The sequence below is a fragment of the Rana temporaria genome, chromosome 8 (assembly GCF_905171775.1).
Source record: "Rana temporaria chromosome 8, aRanTem1.1, whole genome shotgun sequence".
Classification (NCBI taxonomy): Eukaryota; Metazoa; Chordata; class Amphibia; order Anura; family Ranidae; genus Rana; species Rana temporaria.
In genome coordinates this window covers 51,786,576-51,805,144 of record NC_053496.1, presented here as the reverse complement: position 1 = coordinate 51,805,144, position 18,569 = coordinate 51,786,576, and the positions used below count along the sequence as shown (strand labels likewise).

Here is an 18,569-nt window from a genome sequence, read left to right as displayed (position 1 = left end):
TTTCTTTTGGTGGTATTTGATCACCTCTGCGGTTTTTATTTTTTGCGCTATAAACAAAAATAAAGCAACAATTTTGAAATAAATTCAATATTTTTTACTTTTTGCTATAATAAATATCCCCCAAAAACATATCTAAAACATTTTTTTTCCTCAGTTTAGGCCAATACGTATTTGTTTACCTATTTTTGATAAAAAAATAAATCGCAATAAGCGTTTATCGATTGGTTTGCGCAAAGATTTATAGCGTTTACAAAATAGGGGATAGAAAAAATGGGAGAGTGGGTGGGGGAATAGTTGCTGAAGCTAGACCCAATATGACCCACACAGTGTGTTGGGGGGGACTGTCTTGGTACTGATAAAATGCAATAAACAATGATGGTGTAAAAAAGATTTATTTGGTTAAAAATGCAAAACAATTGTACAAATCCAGGATTGGTCGGCGTCTACTAGTTTCGCGGGTTTTCCGCTTCATCAGGACAGCCAATCTAAACAATAAGTAATATAATAAGACATATAGCATACATCAGCAAAGCACTATGCAATAAAAGAAAATTAAAAATACATATAGACTTAACCCGTGGGTCAATTGTTAATGTGTGGGACCAGGTGAACGGGGGGATAGTTTTATTGCATTTTTATTAATTATTTTTTTTTTACTACTAATGGCGGCGATCAGCGATTTTTTTCGTGACTGCGACATTATGGCGGACACTTCAGACAATTTTTACACATTTTTGGGACCATTGTCATTTTCACAGCAAAAAATGCATTTAAATTGCATTGTTTATTGTGAAAATGACAGTTGCAGTTTGGGAGTTAACCACAGGGGGCGCTGTAGGATTTAGTGTTCACTTTGTGTGTGTTTACAACTGTAGGGGGGTGTGGCTGTAGGACTGACGTCATCGATCGAGTCTCCCTATAAAAGGGATGACTTGATCGATACGCCGCCACAGTGAAGCACGTGGAAGCAGTGTTTACATACAGCTCTCCCCGTTCTTCAGCTCCGGGGAGCGATCGCGACGGTGCAGCTATAAACGAATAGCCGCGCCGTCGTCCCGGATCGCTCCCCGAGGGGATCCGACCGCCGCATGTAGCGGGGGGGGGGTCCCGATCGGACCCCCGACCCACGTCTAGGCAGGCACGTACAGGTAAGTTGATGTGCCTGTCCGTGCCATTCTGCCGACGTATATCTACATGAGGCGGTCGGGAAGTGGTTAAATGCTGCACTGGAACTGTAAATGTATACACCTAGGATTTATTCTGTTTCGGGGAACATGGGAACACTTGTTTAAATGTCTTTGTTACCTTAAATAAACAACTTGTGAAAAAAAAAGGAATGTGCTTTATCAGTTCACATGGAAGGAAAACAGACGTGCTGGGGTTCAAGCTACACTTAAGCCGGCCACAGGCAGTTTAAATCATAGCGGGTTCAGCAGGGAGATTTAAACCATGTATGGACAGGCTGATTTTACCCAAGTTAAAATCGGTCAACTTTGGTACAACCAGCATGTCAGATTTTTTATGCGATTTTTTGTGGGGTTTTCCCAGCCTGGAAAGGCCCCCCTCTAAGAACACAATAGCTCCACTGGAGAGATTCCCCCCATTAACACAGTCAGTGTTGAGTGATTTTCTTTCATGAAAACTAGGGTTGTCCCGATACCACTTTTTTAGGACTGAGTACAAGTACCGATACTTTTTTTCAAGTACTCGCCGATACCGAATACCGATACTTTTTTTTAAATGTGTCCCCAAATGCAGCCATGTCCTCCCCAGATGCAGCCATGTCTCCCCCCCCCATATGCAGCCATGTCCCCCCCCCCCATATCCAGCCATGTCTCCCCCATATCCAGCCATGTCTCCCCCCATATGCAGCCATGTCTCCCCCCATATGCAGCCATGTCTCCCCCCATATGCAGCCATGTCTCCCCCCATATCCCCCATATGCAGCCATGTCTCCCCCCATATCCAGCCATGTCTCCCCCCATATCCAGCCATGTCTCCCCCCATATCCAGCCATGTCTCCCCCCATATCCAGCCATGTCTCCCCCCATATCCAGCCATGTCTCCCCCCATATCCAGCCATGTCTCCCCCCATATCCCCCATATGCAGCCATGTCTCCCCCCCCATATCCAGCCATGTCCCCCCCCATGCAGCCATGTCTCCCCCCCATATCCAGCCATGTCTCCCCCCATATCCCCCATATGCAGCCATGTCTCCCCCCCCATATCCAGCCATGTCTCCCCCCATATCCAGCCATGTCTCCCCCCATATCCCCCATATGCAGCCATGTCTCCCCCCCCATATCCAGCCATGTCCCCCCCCATGCAGCCATGTCTCCCCCCCATATCCAGCCATGTCTCCCCCCCATATCCAGCCATGTCCCCCATATGCGGTCATGTCTCCCCCCATATCCAGCCATGTCTCCCCCCTATATCCAGCCATGTCCCCCTTACCTGCATCCCGCCGAATCCCCGCTGCCGCCGACTGGTTAATACGCGCGGGGAACATCACAGCTTTCATTTGAATAGCTGTAATGATTTGCGCCGCGCTGCGTATAGACACTCCCCCTTGCTCGGCATTGGACAGTTCACCCGAGCAAGGGGGAGTGTCTATACGTGGCGCGAATCATTACAGCTATTCAAATGAAAGCTGTAATGTTCCCCGCCCGTATTACCCAGTCGGCGGCAGCGGGGATGCGGCGTAACGGCGTCGGGATGCTGCGTAACGGTGGTGGCGGGGGGGGTTGGGGGGCAAGTATTCTATTTCGGTATTGGGGGTATTTGCGGGAGTACAAGTACTCCCGCAAATACTCGGAATCGGTCCCGATACCGATACCAGTATCGGTATCGGGACAACCCTAATGAAAACAAATTGCAGCGCCCATGTCCAGCTTTACAATGCAGTCTGTATATTCCAGTAGCATTCAACTCAAAACATCAACAGAGGGCCCTAAGGTTTAATGTCACACTGGCTATTCTGTTGCTAGCGACACCCCACTGATGGCAGAATTACCAAGGTGCAGCTGTCACTTTACCCAATGAAAATCACTCCCCTGCTGGCTAAAAGCTGCAGGATCATAATTCCTAGCAATAGTGAAGCAAGGGAGGAACATCTCGCTGGTAGAGCCAGCAAGACAAACAACAGCACAGGAGAAGGTAAGAGGACTCTATGGCCCTGTCCCTGACAACATTCATATTCAGATTACTTTATATGGTATTCATTCTAAAGCTGGCCATGGATGGATTGAAATGTGGCCAGTTCAGCAGGGACCAGCTGAATTTTTAATCCATCTATAGCTGTTCCCGATTGTGAGAAGTCTATCTAATGATTAACTTATCATTAACACTCATTTTGGAAAATGGTTTTGATAAGTTCTGATCAGTGTTATTCTGACAGCAGAGGAGTCCCCACTGTCAGAAAGTACAACCGCAAAGTTAACATGTATGTAAATGATAACAATGAACTTGAGCTACTTGCTACATTATGATCAGGGAAATATACTACATCTTTTCAAAGGGGTACAAAAAATATCTGTAATTCAGAGTTGCCATGTGCACAAATTTCTGTTATCTCAAAGAGTCTTAATATTCCTAGTTTTTATTTTGGGACTACAAAATTATTAGTTTCTATTTTGTGCATAAGGGTGAGTTTGAGTAATTTAACAAAAAGGAAACTGGGCAAGGCTGACGCCACAAAAATGCTGTGTTGTCGGCCCACTACTGCAGGACTTCGGAGCTGAGCACATTTCAGGCAAATCAATGAGAATTTTTTTTAGTACTTGCAGGGTCTTTAAAACCATAAAACATATTGAAATGTCATGTATTGGAGAGATGTACTAAATATGCCCCCCCCCCCCCGCATACACTTCAAATAATACTGGTCTGGTCTACTCTAAGCTATATTTGTGAAAAGTATAATTATTAGAAGAGGGCTATTCCATTCACACCCATCAACATTACCTATAAACTCAACCCAAAAGGTGAAGCGCTGCTCGTTTGCCTCCTCCCCCTCCAATGCCACAAACTTGTTTTGACGGGTATCAGCTCCCACTTCCGGCTGATCTCACCACGGCAAACTCAGCTGCCAGTTCGGACCCTCTCCTGCTTCCTCCGCCACCAGGCCATTCAAAAAGTGCAGCAAGCTTCACAGCCTGTTTCCCTTAGCTTAAACGGCGGCGTCAGCACCCTAGAGCCAATTGAAAAATAATCCACTACTGGATTAGTGGACAGGTAAGTGTCCCAATATTAAATTTTTAGCTGCTGACTTAATTATTTTCTCAAGAAGCCTGGAGTGCCTCTTTAATCTGAATAACCCCACAAAAAGGAGAATCTGAATGTAGGTTTTTAAATGGTGACCTGTTAACTTCCTCATCAAGTATACACATATTATATGTTCTGCCTTGTATTTACCTGGAAGTCTTGAGGTTTGTTTGAAAGAAGCCTCCTGATTTTCCTTCCTTTAGCAAGATGTCGAGCGATTTGATTTTCTGTCTGACCGGGAACACCTGGCATAATCGGGTTAAATCCTGAGTCGACAATATCTCCATCATTGTCTGCATGGGAAATAATTAATGGTGTTATTTATGTAAATATACACATTTTACAGGATGAAAAAAAAAATGGTATACAGCGCCGTCACTTAAAATGTGTCAAAAGCTAAACCATCTGTATGCAAATCCCATCTAAATCAATTGAACATACCCTATTGTGTTTCTGACTGCTGCTGTTCACCAGAAAGACCAACATTTGGCCCTTTGTGTGATCACAAATTACCTATACCACAGCGCTGTCATAAAATAAGACTAAACAAAATCAAATATTTTAATGCAGTGAATATCTAAATATATAAAACAAAATAGTCCCATATATTTCAAAAGTCCATCAAAAACGATATCCTTCCATTATAAAGTCCTTCATTGTACAAACAACAGCTCTTAGTGCTCCGTGCCAATGCTGTGCTTCTACACACTTTACCGGATCAAATTGACCTTATGCTTGTTAAGCACAAAAGTCTTAGCAAGCTTAGGGAACAACCCCCCTGGGTACTCCGACAGCAAGGTTCAGCCTCTTCACCTCAGTTCACCTCTCTCGATGCTCACAGTCCAGACAGTATCCTTTTCACCACTGCAACTTTTCACCACTGTAACTTTTCACCACTGCAGTTTGGTCACCAAACTATGCTCATCCTAATGACCATGACCTGCAACACGTTCTTTTGGAACTTGTCTGCATTGCAGGAATTATATTGACTTGACAGTCAATAAAAATTTACAGGATTTCCAGTGAAGACACAACGTCCTTATCCAGGAGATAAAGACTGGCTCTCCACTGGAAATCACTTTAATTTTAGAGTGTTTCAAAGTCAATACAATTCTTGCAATACAAAAGACGTTGACCTGATAGTGCTGCCTAGATCAAAAAACGGTCTCGACAGAATTATCTTTTTGCAGGTACACAAGTATTAAGGACGACTGTGTGAGCATTGAGAGAGGTGAACGGAGATGGAGAGGCTGAACCTTGCTGTCAGAGTACACAGGAGGATTGTTCCCCAGGAATGCTATGACTTTTGTGCTGAACAAGCATAAGCCCTGGTTTAAATTGATTTGATTTGACATGCCAAATCGGCGGAAATGGCAGCATTTGCAGCGCCACACCGATTCCCAAAAGTAGTTTTCTGTACTACTTTTGTTGATTTTGGGGTGAGATTTCCATTGGTATTTGTGCAAGTTCAGCTGAATTTAGATATTCACTGCATTGGATAATATTTTATTTGGTCCGATTTTTATGACAGCACTGCGGTATAGGTAGTTTGAGGTTTTAGACGATGGCTGTCTCTACAGGCCCAATCTGACCACCCTAGGGGAAAAAATGCCCCATAAATTTAGAACATACCGTATTTATCAGCGTATACCGCACACTTTTTTGCCCTGAAATTCAGGGCAAAATCGTGGGTGCGCGATATAGACTGATACCCGCGCCGAGTTTGAACTACTGCGCCGGCATATACCGAGCGCAGTACACTCGTGTATAGTCGGGCAGGCTCGGCTCCTCTCGCAGTCACGTCCTGGACGTACAGGACGTGACCACGAGAGGAGACGAGCCTGCCCGACTATACACGTGTACTGCGCTCGGTATATGCCGGAGCAGTAGTTCAAACTCAGCACGTGAAGCGGAGATGGAGCGGGGAGGACACCGCAGAAGGACGCAGGTCCCGACGAGGAGGACACACATCGAAGCCGTAGACGGACGCCGGACCCGACGAGGCCGCCGATGGACGCCGCGCAAGACACCAAAACTTTAAGTACTAAAATATTTTTTTCACAGGAATGCGGGTCCACTTTAGGGGTGCGAGCTATATGCCGGAGCGTGCAATACCCCGATAAAATAAAACTCTACCAACCTCAGAATTGTCCTGTAATAAGCCTGTACCTGGAGAGGACTACCCTTGCTCCCTCCTCAATTCAGTCACACCAACATGGCCTTTATTAGTCAACTGGACTTGTTCTGTAATGTTGAAGAAGTTTTGCCATGAACACAAATAGCTTCCCCAATTTAAGGCGAGAAAGCTTCTTTGTAAAATGTTTTCAACATCATAGAACAAGTTCAGTTGAATGTGACCAAATACTACCGGATAAACCATGGCCTGGATAATAACTTTTAAAGCCAAGTGTACATGCTTATCTAGACAACAGACAGGCCTCTGGTCATTTGAAAGTTGCCTTACATCAGACCACCTTTGCATACCTATGGCAAGCTATAGAAGTTTTATTATGTCTTTACAACCATCATAAAGAGCTTATAATAAAGCTGGTCCTTTAGTTGCAATTGTTAATGTTTCTAGTTTATAATGGGCTGAGGGCTAGTTAAAGAATGTGAAGGTAAAAAAACACAAAAAGGATTCCGTTATCAGTTCCTCCACTTAAGATTTAACACTGCAGAAATTAACTCCTATAACTTTTGTAAAAAAATGTTTGAACAAGGAAATCCTCAGCCGTCTGGGGCTGTGTGTATGCGACAGCCATTTATACATAACCATGTATGGAGTTTAAAGCCTAGTAAAGTGACAGTTTAAATGTATGGTCACATGTTGTCAAACTATACCCAGACATGCATGGTTAACAGGAAGTGAACAGTGGTAATCCATGTGCGCACCAACAAGAAGAACAGGTTCAGAAGACTGCAAAGGATTTGTTTCACCTTAAACAAGCTCTATAGCCTCTGTTCGGAAAACATGACTAATGGGTTTTAAAGGGGAAAAAAAAGCGTACAGTGCAGGATAAGTTAACATATGACGTAGGTGCCAACCATACTAAAGTGTCAGGTAACATTCCTCTCAAAATTTAACTGAAAATGGAAACCACTTTATATGCATGGCAGGTAGCACATGTTCCGAACTTAAAGTTCTCCTCAGTGGTCCTTCAGTAGTCCTAGATTATCAAATAGGATGAAAAAAAAACACAACTGTCTATATTATTTTATAGCAACCAGCCATAACTATTTTTCAAAAGTAATCTTTTAGTATGGGCTGCATCTGTGACTGTTAGAGAGTAATGAAGAACAGTGGTTTCACAATTAGAACAGTGGTTTCCAGCTGATGTTTTCTTACCAATAGGACATGCCTTCCATATCTCTCTACAGAATTACAGATGGAATGATTAGCTTGGACAGCGTAGGATATTACAATGTTCTAATTGCTCAATTTAGAATTGGAAAAATGTGGATAAATGTAGTGCTACGCCCGCAGGAGCCACTAGATCATTTGGGTTCTCTGGCTTGCAACTTGACTTCAAGAAAAACCTCAGCCCTTCTTTAGCAAAGTCAGCAATAAACGGAGTATATAAGCATTAACTGCAATGTGAATAAAAATGCTATAACTAGTCTAGAGTGTGCTCTAGGAGAATAGCAATGTCCCCTGTGAGGTACCTCTTGGCATAAGCAATAGGTGAAGGTCTCTGTATAGCAGCTGTAACAGGACAGTCTTTAGTCCTAACTCTTCAAATGACTAGTGTTGGGGCCCTGTTGTAGCACACGATAATTTACACAATTTGAGCTGTGTCCCTACTGGCTCCACGGTTTGTTTTGCATTATACTCTCTAATTTTGTTCCTGGGGGGAACTTTCCCCCTCCGACTATGCCATGTATCTTTTACTTTAATAAAATGTATGAACAAAAGAATAGTCCCAGTCAAGCCTGCAGGCAGCCATAGGGCTACTAGATGGCTGTATGATCAGTTCCTAAAGTGCACAATCTCTCTATCAGCAGATAGTAAATCCCCACAGCAGCAGCTTACTAAATCGCACTGATATTGCAGCTCATCATCCAAACACACAGCGATTAATCCACTCTCTGGTTGTCGGCGATGTAGATCCCACTTAGGTCACCGATATGCAGCAGTGGAATAGTGCACAAGGAAGCTGTGTCCTGTGCAGCCTGAGAAAATGCTTCACTTTCCCTTTCTCTTGGCAATCCCCTTCTAGGAAATGCGGTTAGAATATCTTGATTACAGTACAGTCGCTCTCTTCTCTGGATTACAACTCCCACAGTGCAGTGCTTCCTGACTCAGTTTATTGAAGGTTTCCTGCTCAGCAACTTAGCACCACAGGGCAGCAGCTACTGACAGGGTTTTTCTTACTCTTCATCAGTGGCGGCTGGTGCTCCATTTTTTTGGGGGGGCGCAAACAAAACCCCAACCAACCCCCCCCCCCCCCAATGTCACTCACAGACAATGTGACCTGCATTTAGACAGAGGGATAGATTGGATAGGACAGATAGATAGATAGATAGATAGATAGATAGATAGATAGATAGATAGATAGATAGATAGATAGATAATCAGACATATAATTAGATAGAGATAGATAGATAGATAGATAGATAGATAGATAGATAGATAGATAGATAGATAGATAGATAGATAGATAGATAATCAGACAGATAATTAGATAGAGATAGATAGATAGATATATAATCAGACAGATAATTAGATAGAGATAGATAGATAGATAGATAGATAATCAGACAGATAATTAGATAGATAGATAGATAGATAGATAGATAGATAGATAGATAGATAGATAGAGATAGAGATTGATTATCTATCTATCTCTATCTATCTATCTATCTATCTATCTATCTATCTATCTATCTATCTAATTATCTGTCTGATTATCTATCTATCTATCTATCTCTCTATCTATCTCTATCTAATTATCTGTCTGATTATCTATCTATCTATCTATCTATCTCTATCTGACAGATAATTAGATAGAGATAGATAGAGAGATAGATAGATAGATAGATAGATAGATAGATAGATAGATAGATAGATAGATAGATAGATAGATAATCAGACAGATAATTAGATAGATAGATAGAGACAGAGAGAGAGAGACAGAGACAGAGGGACAGAGAGAGATAGATAGATAATCAGACAGATAATTAGATAGATAGATATATAGATAGATAGATAGATAATCAGACAGATAATAAGATAGATAGATAGATAGATAGATAGATAGATAGATAGATAGATAGATAGATAGATAGATAGATAGATAGAGACAGAGACAGAGGGACAGAGAGAGATAGATAGATAATCAGACAGATAATTAGATAGATAGATATATAGATAGATAGATAGATAATCAGACAGATAATAAGATAGATAGATAGATAGATAGATAGATAGATAGATAGATAGATAGAGACAGAGGGACAGAGAGAGAGAGAGAGACAGATATAAGAGAGATATAAGAGACAGATATAAGAGACAGATATAAGAGAGATATAAGAGACTTGTAAAGCATGGCTGTAGGTCGCAGAGCAGGGAGCCCTCCCTCACACACAGGAGATGTGTGTAATGAAGGCTCCAGCACAGATCGGGTGAAGCATGGCCCCCCCTCCACTCTCCATCACAAGCTGACAATACATCCAGCAAGGAAGTGTGGAAGGAGTGGACACTGGACAGACACTGGGTTAAAAGAATAAATAAAGAGTTTTAATAAGAATATTTTACTTACCTCCATGTCCTGGAGCCAGAGAAGTGAAACTGAAAGTGACACAGCCACCCGCCCGGGAAAAGCACTGCTCATTTCCTAGCAGTGCAGAAGGAACCAATGTGAGGGGCTGGAGAGACACAGGACCGATGTGATTGGCTGGAGTGGCGTCCTGCACATAGCCACAGAGCTTAAAAAAAAACTTGCAAATGAAACGTCCTGCTGCAGCATTGGCAGGACGTTTCAATGATGCCTATTCCTTAATATCGCACTGTTCCCGGCGCCCAGAGCCCGCCCCGAACACTTTAAAGGACCTTTTTTTTTCTTAAAGGGCCAAAAAAAAAAATTTTTTTTTTCATTTTTTTTTTATTTATTTTTTTTTATTTTCTTTTGTCAATGGCTTTGGGGTGGGGGGGGGCGGCGCCCAGGCGCCCCCTATGGACGGGCCGCCACTGCTCTTCATTCTTAGCCAAGCATTTGGTTACATTAAAAACCTGGAACATGTGCAATGCTACCTAACCACTTAAGCTCTGGAACCACTTCAGCTACTCTGTTATAAAACATATCCAATAAAATGTCTTCATAAATTTAGACCAAAACATATTCTGCTAAATCTTTGGTTAAAAAAATAAATAAATAAAAATACCCAACAAGTGTATTCAGTATGAATTGGTTTGTGTGTAAAAGTTAGCGTCTACAAGATATGGTATATACTGTATAGATTTGAAAATGTATCAATCCTAATCTACTGGATGGCCTATCTAATTTCTTGAGGCCCTAAAAATTGCCAGGACTGTACAAATAGCCTCCAACTTACACGTTTTTGGAAAGTAGACAGTCCAATGTATTTAGTAAGAACATGGTGATTTTACTGAAGTTGCAATTTTTGTCACAATTTTTTTTGAAAATTAAATATTTTTTTATATACATACTGCTGTCACCAGTGCAGTAAAGCATCATCATATGACTGCATGGCGGTGATCAGGAAAAGTAACTGGTGATTGTATGTGAAAAAAAATAATAATAATAATGTATTAACATTAAAATGTACTTCCCCCCCCATCTGTGTTGCTATAGTGACACACTGTACTACTCTGGGGGGGGGGGGGGTGATCAGGGATTTTATTTACAATGTTATTGCTTATACAGTGATGATCATTGCATAAGCAATCGTTTTAGCGGTCACAAATGGGATTCCCATTCAAGAACAGCTTGCTTATGGTTGTGATCCACATGTGATCGGCTACAGCCAATCACATCGTACACACAGCCAGGTACCATGTAATTGCTGTGGGCCAATCATAAAACACAACAGTAAGCAAGTTTTTCATTAAAGGAAATACATTCACAACAGATTGTTTACCAATATAGATATATATCTCTATATCTATCCATCTATATGCGTGTAACTGAGCCTGTAGTTGCCGCCCCACCGCAGTAAATGTACTGTGGTGGGGTGGTAAGTGGTTAAAGACCAGCCTGGTATGAAAAAGGAACATATACACATAAGCCTTTCAGAAACTCTAAATTCTTCCTGGAGTCAGGAAGGATGTTTCAGTAAGGCAGCACAAGGCCTCAGGCACACTGGTGGCCCCTTTCACACCGACACATTTTTTCAGGCGGTTTAGCGCTAAATATAGTGCTGCTATACCGCCTGAAAAAAATTGTGCCCTGTAGTCTTCAATGTGAAAGCCCGAAGGCTTTCACACTGAAGCGGTGCGCTAGCAGGACCGCTCCAAAAGCCCTGCAAGCCGCATCTTTGGAGCGGTATAGGAGCGGGGTGTTAACCGCTCCTATACCACTCCTTCCCATTGAAATCAATGGGAAACTGCGGTAATACCGTGGGCCGTATGAACCCTTTTTCGGCTGCTAGCGGTAAATACGACGGTATAGTGGCACCCAGCAGTGTAATGCAAAATGATAGCTGTCAGCGAGCATTAGTGCAATGGCAGCCAGTGGGGCAGCGAGTATTGGTGCAAAACGTACTGATGTGCAGGGTTAATGTTTCTGCAACAACAGTGCCATCTGCCTTTATGTTGCCAAGGACACACTTTCAATATATAACCTGTATCCTTATATACATAGAAGTGCTGAAGATTTACAAGACTCCCTGCACACTATACTGATGCTCAGGGAGAGGGAGAATTGTGCTAGGTCTCGCTCTTAATTCCAAAGTTCCATCTATAAATATACATATGATATCCAAGATGGAAGATGGGATGCCCTCTCAATGCCCTTATGTGTGCAGTTCCAGAAACTCTAGAGCAGAGGTCTCGCAGAGCCCTCTCTTGCAGTTGTTCTAACTCTGCAAGATTTACAAAAATCTGAAATATCAATTTTGGATAGACTGATTAACTACTTACAGACCAGCCGCCGCAGTTATACGGCGGCAGGTCAGCTCCCCTGCGCGAGAGCCCGTAGCTATACGTCGGGCTCTCGAAGCGGCCACTAGGGGCACGTGCGCATCCCCCCGACTCCCGTCCCATGCGTGTGCCCAGCGGGCTCGTTACAGAGCGAGGACCGGGAGCTGTGTGTGTAAAGACACAAGTCCCGGTCCTGTCAGGGGAGAAATGCCTGACCTTCTGTTCATACAGTAATTTCCCCTTGTGAGGCCACCCCCCCCCCTACAGTTAGAACACACCCAGTTAACATACTTAACCCCCTTCCCTGCCAGTGGCATTTTTATAGTGATCCAATGCATTTTTATAGCACTGATCGCTATAAAAATGACAATGGTCCCAAAAATGTGTCAAAAGTGTCCGCCATAATGTCGCAGTACCGAAAAAGAAAAAAAAAAACGCTGATCGCCGCCATTACTAGTAAAACATTTTTTTTTTATAAAAATGCTATAAAAACTACCCCCCATTTTGTAAACGCTATAAATTTTGCACAGACCAATCAAACGTTTATTTGCGATTTTTTTTTACGAAAAATATGTAGAAGAATATGTATCGGCCTAAACTGAGGAAAACAATTGTTTTTTTTATATATAAAACCGCAGAGGTGATCAAATACAACCAAAAGAAAGCTCTATTTGTGGGGAAAAAAGGACGCCAATTTTGTTTGGGAGCCACGTCGCACGACCGCGCAATTGTCAGTTAAAGCGACGCAGTGCCGAATTGCAAAAAGTGCTCTGGTCTTTGACCAGCAATATGGTCCTATGGTTAAGTAATGAAGAATTTTAATATGTGGCATTTCCTTCAGAAAGATGAAAACCCAAGTAAACTGAAAAAACATGAAATTATCAACATCATACAGCTGCAATAATGAACAGGAAAAGGTTGTGTTTTGTAATTTCTCAAGTATTTCCCCTTTAGATTATAGAATAACTTTACAATGGCAGGAAAAGGTTTCTAGGATGCTTGAATGCTCGATAATTAAACACAACTTTTAATGAAGGCGCAGAGGGTGCAGACTTCATAGGAAAAATGTCATCACAATGGCAAACACTATTCAGATTTCCTGCCTGTGTATAAACCTCCCTCACCACCTGCTATCTGATTACTCACACTGTACCAGTCTAGAATAGATCAATGAAACAGATGAAAGTGTTCTATGGCAACATTCATTGCTGAATTGGTATATGTAAAAGAGATGTCAACAGTGCTCATTGCAATTCTCTTAACTGGAAAAAAAAAATCCACCCAATGTGGTTTCAGTTTTATACGACTATTAGAAGACCGAGTAACTTGCATACTTCTTAAATTTTCTTAGCATATGATAGGCAGCATTGTGCCAAGTGAGTACGGCTCCTTCCTCCTCCTATATACCATATCAATTGGGGAATCCAAAGGCTAGTATGAGACGTCTCATAAAAATAGGATTTTTGTACTCACGGTAAACCCATTTCTCTGAGCTCATGGATGGACACAGCAGCCTTTGACCTTAGGGTTATATCCGCTTCCTTCCAGGAGAGTTAGGCAGAAACAAAGCACTTTAAGTGTTAACAACACTTTCCTCAGTGCAGCTCCTCCCAGGAGGTGTGGTTCCCCGGGTATAACCCACACCCTGCTCTAGCAGCTCCAGTTCGTAACAAGCAGTACAAACAAAAGGAGGGGTGGGTGCTGTGTCCGTCCATGAACTCAGAGAAATGGATTTTACGGTGAGTACAAAAATCCTATTTTCTCTTCCGTTCATGGATGGACACAGCGGCCTTTGACCTTAGGGACGTCCCCAAGCAGTGTCAAAAAAATTGAGGGGTGGGAAAAACAACACAGCAAACCAAGCTACACCCCAAACAAAACCGGAGTTACTCAACGGAGGAACTTCAACTTTAAACTGCCGCCTGTAACACCTTGCGGCCGAAGGAGGCATCAGAAAATGCACTCACATCCACCTTGTAAAACTTTGAGCAAAAGTGCGGACCGACGGCCAGGTCGCTGCCTTACACACCTGTAACACAGAGGCTTGATACCGGAAAGCCCAAGAGGCACCGATCGCCCTGGTCGAATGCGCCGTAACCCGAAAGGGAGGCGCCAGCCCCTAGAAATGGTGGCCGACGAGACTGCCAGACCTATTCTGGGACCAGCCACCGACACGAACAGTGAGTCCGACTTCTGGAACGGAGCCGTAGCAGAGAAGTACACTTGTAGGGCCCGAACCACATCCAGGGAAAGTAAAGTGGCCTGTGACGAGACCCCTTGCTTGCCCAGGTCCTGCTCTCCCGACACTCCTCTGCTACCAGTGAGTCAGCTTGCAGATTGCAGAGTCTGATGGTCCAGTCATCCAACGTTCCGGGGTCCGAACTACAGCTATGTGCCGTTCAGACCCATTAAGAACAAACACCAGGCAGGCTGTATGTAAGTTCAAACAGGAATCTTTATTTTCAAGTACACAGCACACTTTTATACAGAATTTGGAACATCCCACTCCCAACACTTGCTTTCCTATTGGTCAATTGTAAAGTATATGCAGTCTTCACTCAGGTCCTCCTTGACCATGCAAATGAGGACTTGAAATAGTCAACAGGGATTGGTCCAATAGCTTGGATAGAAAGACTTGTGTATTGAGACAGAAGCCCCAGGGGGTAATCAATGTACACAATAACCCGGTCTACTTAATTACTACCTCTGAGAGGTTACATTCCTTTAGACAATAGAATGCTAATTCAATACAGCTGACAGGAGGCTTCTGACCTTTAGAACAATACAAAGTCCCTTAGCGTAAACACATACATCTTCAAACATACATAATAGATTCAATTAACCTTCAATCCACAATTCTAGCCAGATGGACTGTCTCCGACACCCGCTCTTAACCTGCAGAACACAATAAAAAGGTATTTCACAAGCTGGTTCCACTTAGCATTTCAATAGTCTGAGCTAAGCATTGAAGGGTCATTGTCTATTGACCTAGTCAGGACAACTAAACCACTTGTAATGTGTCCAGTATCTCCTGCAATGAACTGTCAGTAATGTCCCATCTTCTGAAATACATGAATTAGGATTTCAAGTAGAAACATTCCAGCACTGCAAGGCCTGGTCCATGACATGGCCTCCTTCTGGTTTTTCGGCTGAGGACATAAGGATGGAAGAACAATGTCCTCATTAATGTGGAAAGCCGAAACCACTTTCGGGAGAAAAGACGGCTGCGGCCGCAGCACCACCTTATCCTTATGGATGACCAAATGGGGAGCCTTGCAAGACAAGGCCGCCAGTTCAGATACTCGTCTGATCGAGGTAATTGCTACCAGAAAAAACACCTTTTGTGACAGAGTCAACAAAGGGATCTTTCGGATGTCCCCAAAGGGAGCATCCTGAAGCATCGAAAGGACTAAATTCAAGTCCCATGGGGGTAGTGGATGGCGCACCGGAGGAGCCACATATCGGACCCCCTGTACAAAACGTACGCACCAAGGAATGCGCCGCCAAGGGTCGCTGAAAGTAAACGGCCAGAGCCAAAATCTGACTCTTAACCGTACTCAAGGCGAGAGCCTGATCCACTCCCCGCTGTAAAAAACAGCAGAATCCTAGACACCACGTATGAACGAGGGTGCCACTTCATCTCCTCACACAGAGATGTAGGCCTTCCACGTACGATGGTAAATCCTACGTGAGGTAGACTTTCGTGCACGCAGCATGGTAGAGACCACCGAGCCTAACAGGCCTCGGTCCATCAGTACCTGGCTCTCAACAGCCACGCCGTTAAAGCCAGCGACTGTAAAGCAGGGTGAAAGATCGGACCCTGCGACAGAAGATCTGTTCTCAGAGGTAAACGCCAGGGGGCGAGGAAGAAGCTTCAGAGGAGGGAGGGCGTAAATCAGTCGATAGTGACACCAAGGAGCCACCAACGCGTCTGACGCGTCCACCCACGGGTCCTTCGACCTGGCCATGAACCATGGCACCTTCCGGTTGAAACGGGATGCTAGAAGGTCAACGTCTGGAGTGCCCCACTTTTTGCACAGACCCCGAAACACTTCCGGGTGACGTGACCATTCTCCTGGGTCCACTGATTGGCGACTTAAGTAGTCGGCTTGCCAATTCTGAACACCCGGAATGTACCAACCGATAGAGCCGGAACGGACCTTTCGGCCCACCGAAGGGTGGGCACTACTTCCAGCGCTGCAGCCGAGCTTCGTGTGCCTCCCTGATGATTGACTTATGCCACGGCCGTGGGGTTGTCGGACCGGATCCTGACCGGTCGGCCCTGCAGCTCCAGGGACCACCCGGCAAGGCCCAGCTTGAGTGCTCGGAGCTCCAGAACATTGATCGGCAGGCGAGACTCCTCCTGAGTCCAGCGCCCCTGGGCTGACTGGGTGCCCCAAACGCCCCCCCAGCCGGAGAGGCTGGTATCCGTTGCGACCACTGTCCAGTGACATGGCAGAAATGACTTCCCGGCCCGAAGCACCGGAGACGTCAGCCACCACACCAGGGAAGACTTGACCAGTTGACTCAACTGAATCTGGGAATCCAGAGAAGACGGGAGCCTGTCCCAACATGACAGAACCTCCTTCTGTAGTTCCCTGGTGTGGAATTGGGCATAAGGAACTGCCTAGAAAGAGGCCACCATCAGACCCAGAACCCTCATGCAGAATCGAAGAGACGACCACTTCTGGGTCAACAACTGCTGCACCGCAGATTACAGAGTCTGAAGTTTCTCCGTTGGGAGAAAAACCCTCGCCTCCGCGGAATCCAGGACTAGCCCTAGGTATTCCAGACGCAGAGACAGAACCAACACTGACTTCTGGATATTCAGAAGCCAGCCGAACTCTTGGAGAGTCTGACACGTGATAGACACGTCCTCTTCTAATTCTGAGCCTGAGGAAGCTCTCAGGAGAAGGTCGTAGAGATATCCCACTATAGCGATCCCTCACTGTCTCAGCAGGGCCAGTATCGGGGTAAGCACCATGGTGAAAACCTGTGGTGCCTAGGCCAGGCCGAACGGGAGGGCCACAAATTGAAAGTAGTCCTCCCCAAACGCAAAGCGCAGAACCTCTGGTGCCTTGTGCCTTGTGCTTCCAGGTTGGTCGTTTCTGGGCCCAACCTGGGCCTCACCTGTTTCTGCCTCTGGAGGTACTGTCACTGCCAGTTTCCCACAATGGCGAGAGGTCAGAGGGAGGAACCAGTATGAGCTGCAGGAGACCCAGGAGATAAATACTCCCAGAACTGCCAGTTTCCCAGCATGTTTATGTATCCTCTTACTAACAAAAGTATAAAAGCATGGACTAAAACATTTTAGGATGTGAGAGGGGCTCTATACATAAATATTGTACATCAGCCTGTCCTTCAAGCGGGCAAATTACCAACACATGCAAATTTTTAGCTAAATAGCCATATACAGAAAAACAGTGTTCTTTTTCCATAGATCCATATATTGATACAATGTAGTCATTTGCAGTAAAACATGGAAGTACACCAGGCTGTTTAATCAAGAAAATTGAGGTATACATAATTTATATTTAACTGGCATGGCAAAACTCACTTTTAGCATTGCACCAATACAGATATCGGTGTTGATACTAAGCATTTGCACGAGTACTCATGCTCATGCTTCGATACTGAAAGCGATCCATTCAATTCCACAGTCTGTAAGACTGGGTTCACATATGTGGGGGGCTGGTTTCAGTGCGATTCGTAAAAAGAGTCTGGTGTGAACTTATAAGTGTACAACACTGGAAATCCCACCTGAACTGGACTCAAAAATCGTACCTGACTTTTTAAAATTGCATTGCGGCCAGCCTGCACATATATGAAATGGCTCCATAGAAAGACAGTTTGGTTCACATGTCATTCGAATCGGACATGGCTTAAAACCTATACAATTTCTATATTATTTGAACCAGGGATAATCGCCACCTTAAGTAATCATTTTTCATTAGTCTAAAATAACTGTCACATGATACTAAAAACATATCAGTAAGGGCTCATTGACACTTGCTTCGGGTTCAACACACATTAACAGCTACTTTACACTTGATTCAAAACAAGGCTTTGGACAGGCGTTGTTAACCACTTAAGCCCCGGACCAATATGCTGCCTAAAGACCCAAGGGGTTTTTACAGTTCGGGACTGCGTCGCTTTAACAGACAATTGCGCGGTCGTGCGACGTGGCTCCCAAACAAAATAGGCGTCCTTT

General features: G+C 44.1%; 1 protein-coding gene across 2 annotated transcripts in view; it reads right to left on the bottom strand.

Moving 5' to 3' along the window:
* The window catches only part of MYOF (myoferlin), a 517,119-nt gene that overhangs the window by 220,692 nt on the left and 277,858 nt on the right, over positions 1–18,569 (bottom strand). Inside the window, exon 7 of one of the 2 annotated variants that reach the window (XM_040361780.1) lies at positions 4,411–4,548. In XM_040361780.1, coding sequence (XP_040217714.1) covers positions 4,411–4,548 — 138 coding nt within the window. Of the gene's footprint in view, positions 1–4,410; positions 4,554–18,569 lie in introns of both variants that reach the window. The other variant, XM_040361785.1, reaches the window with a different exon arrangement.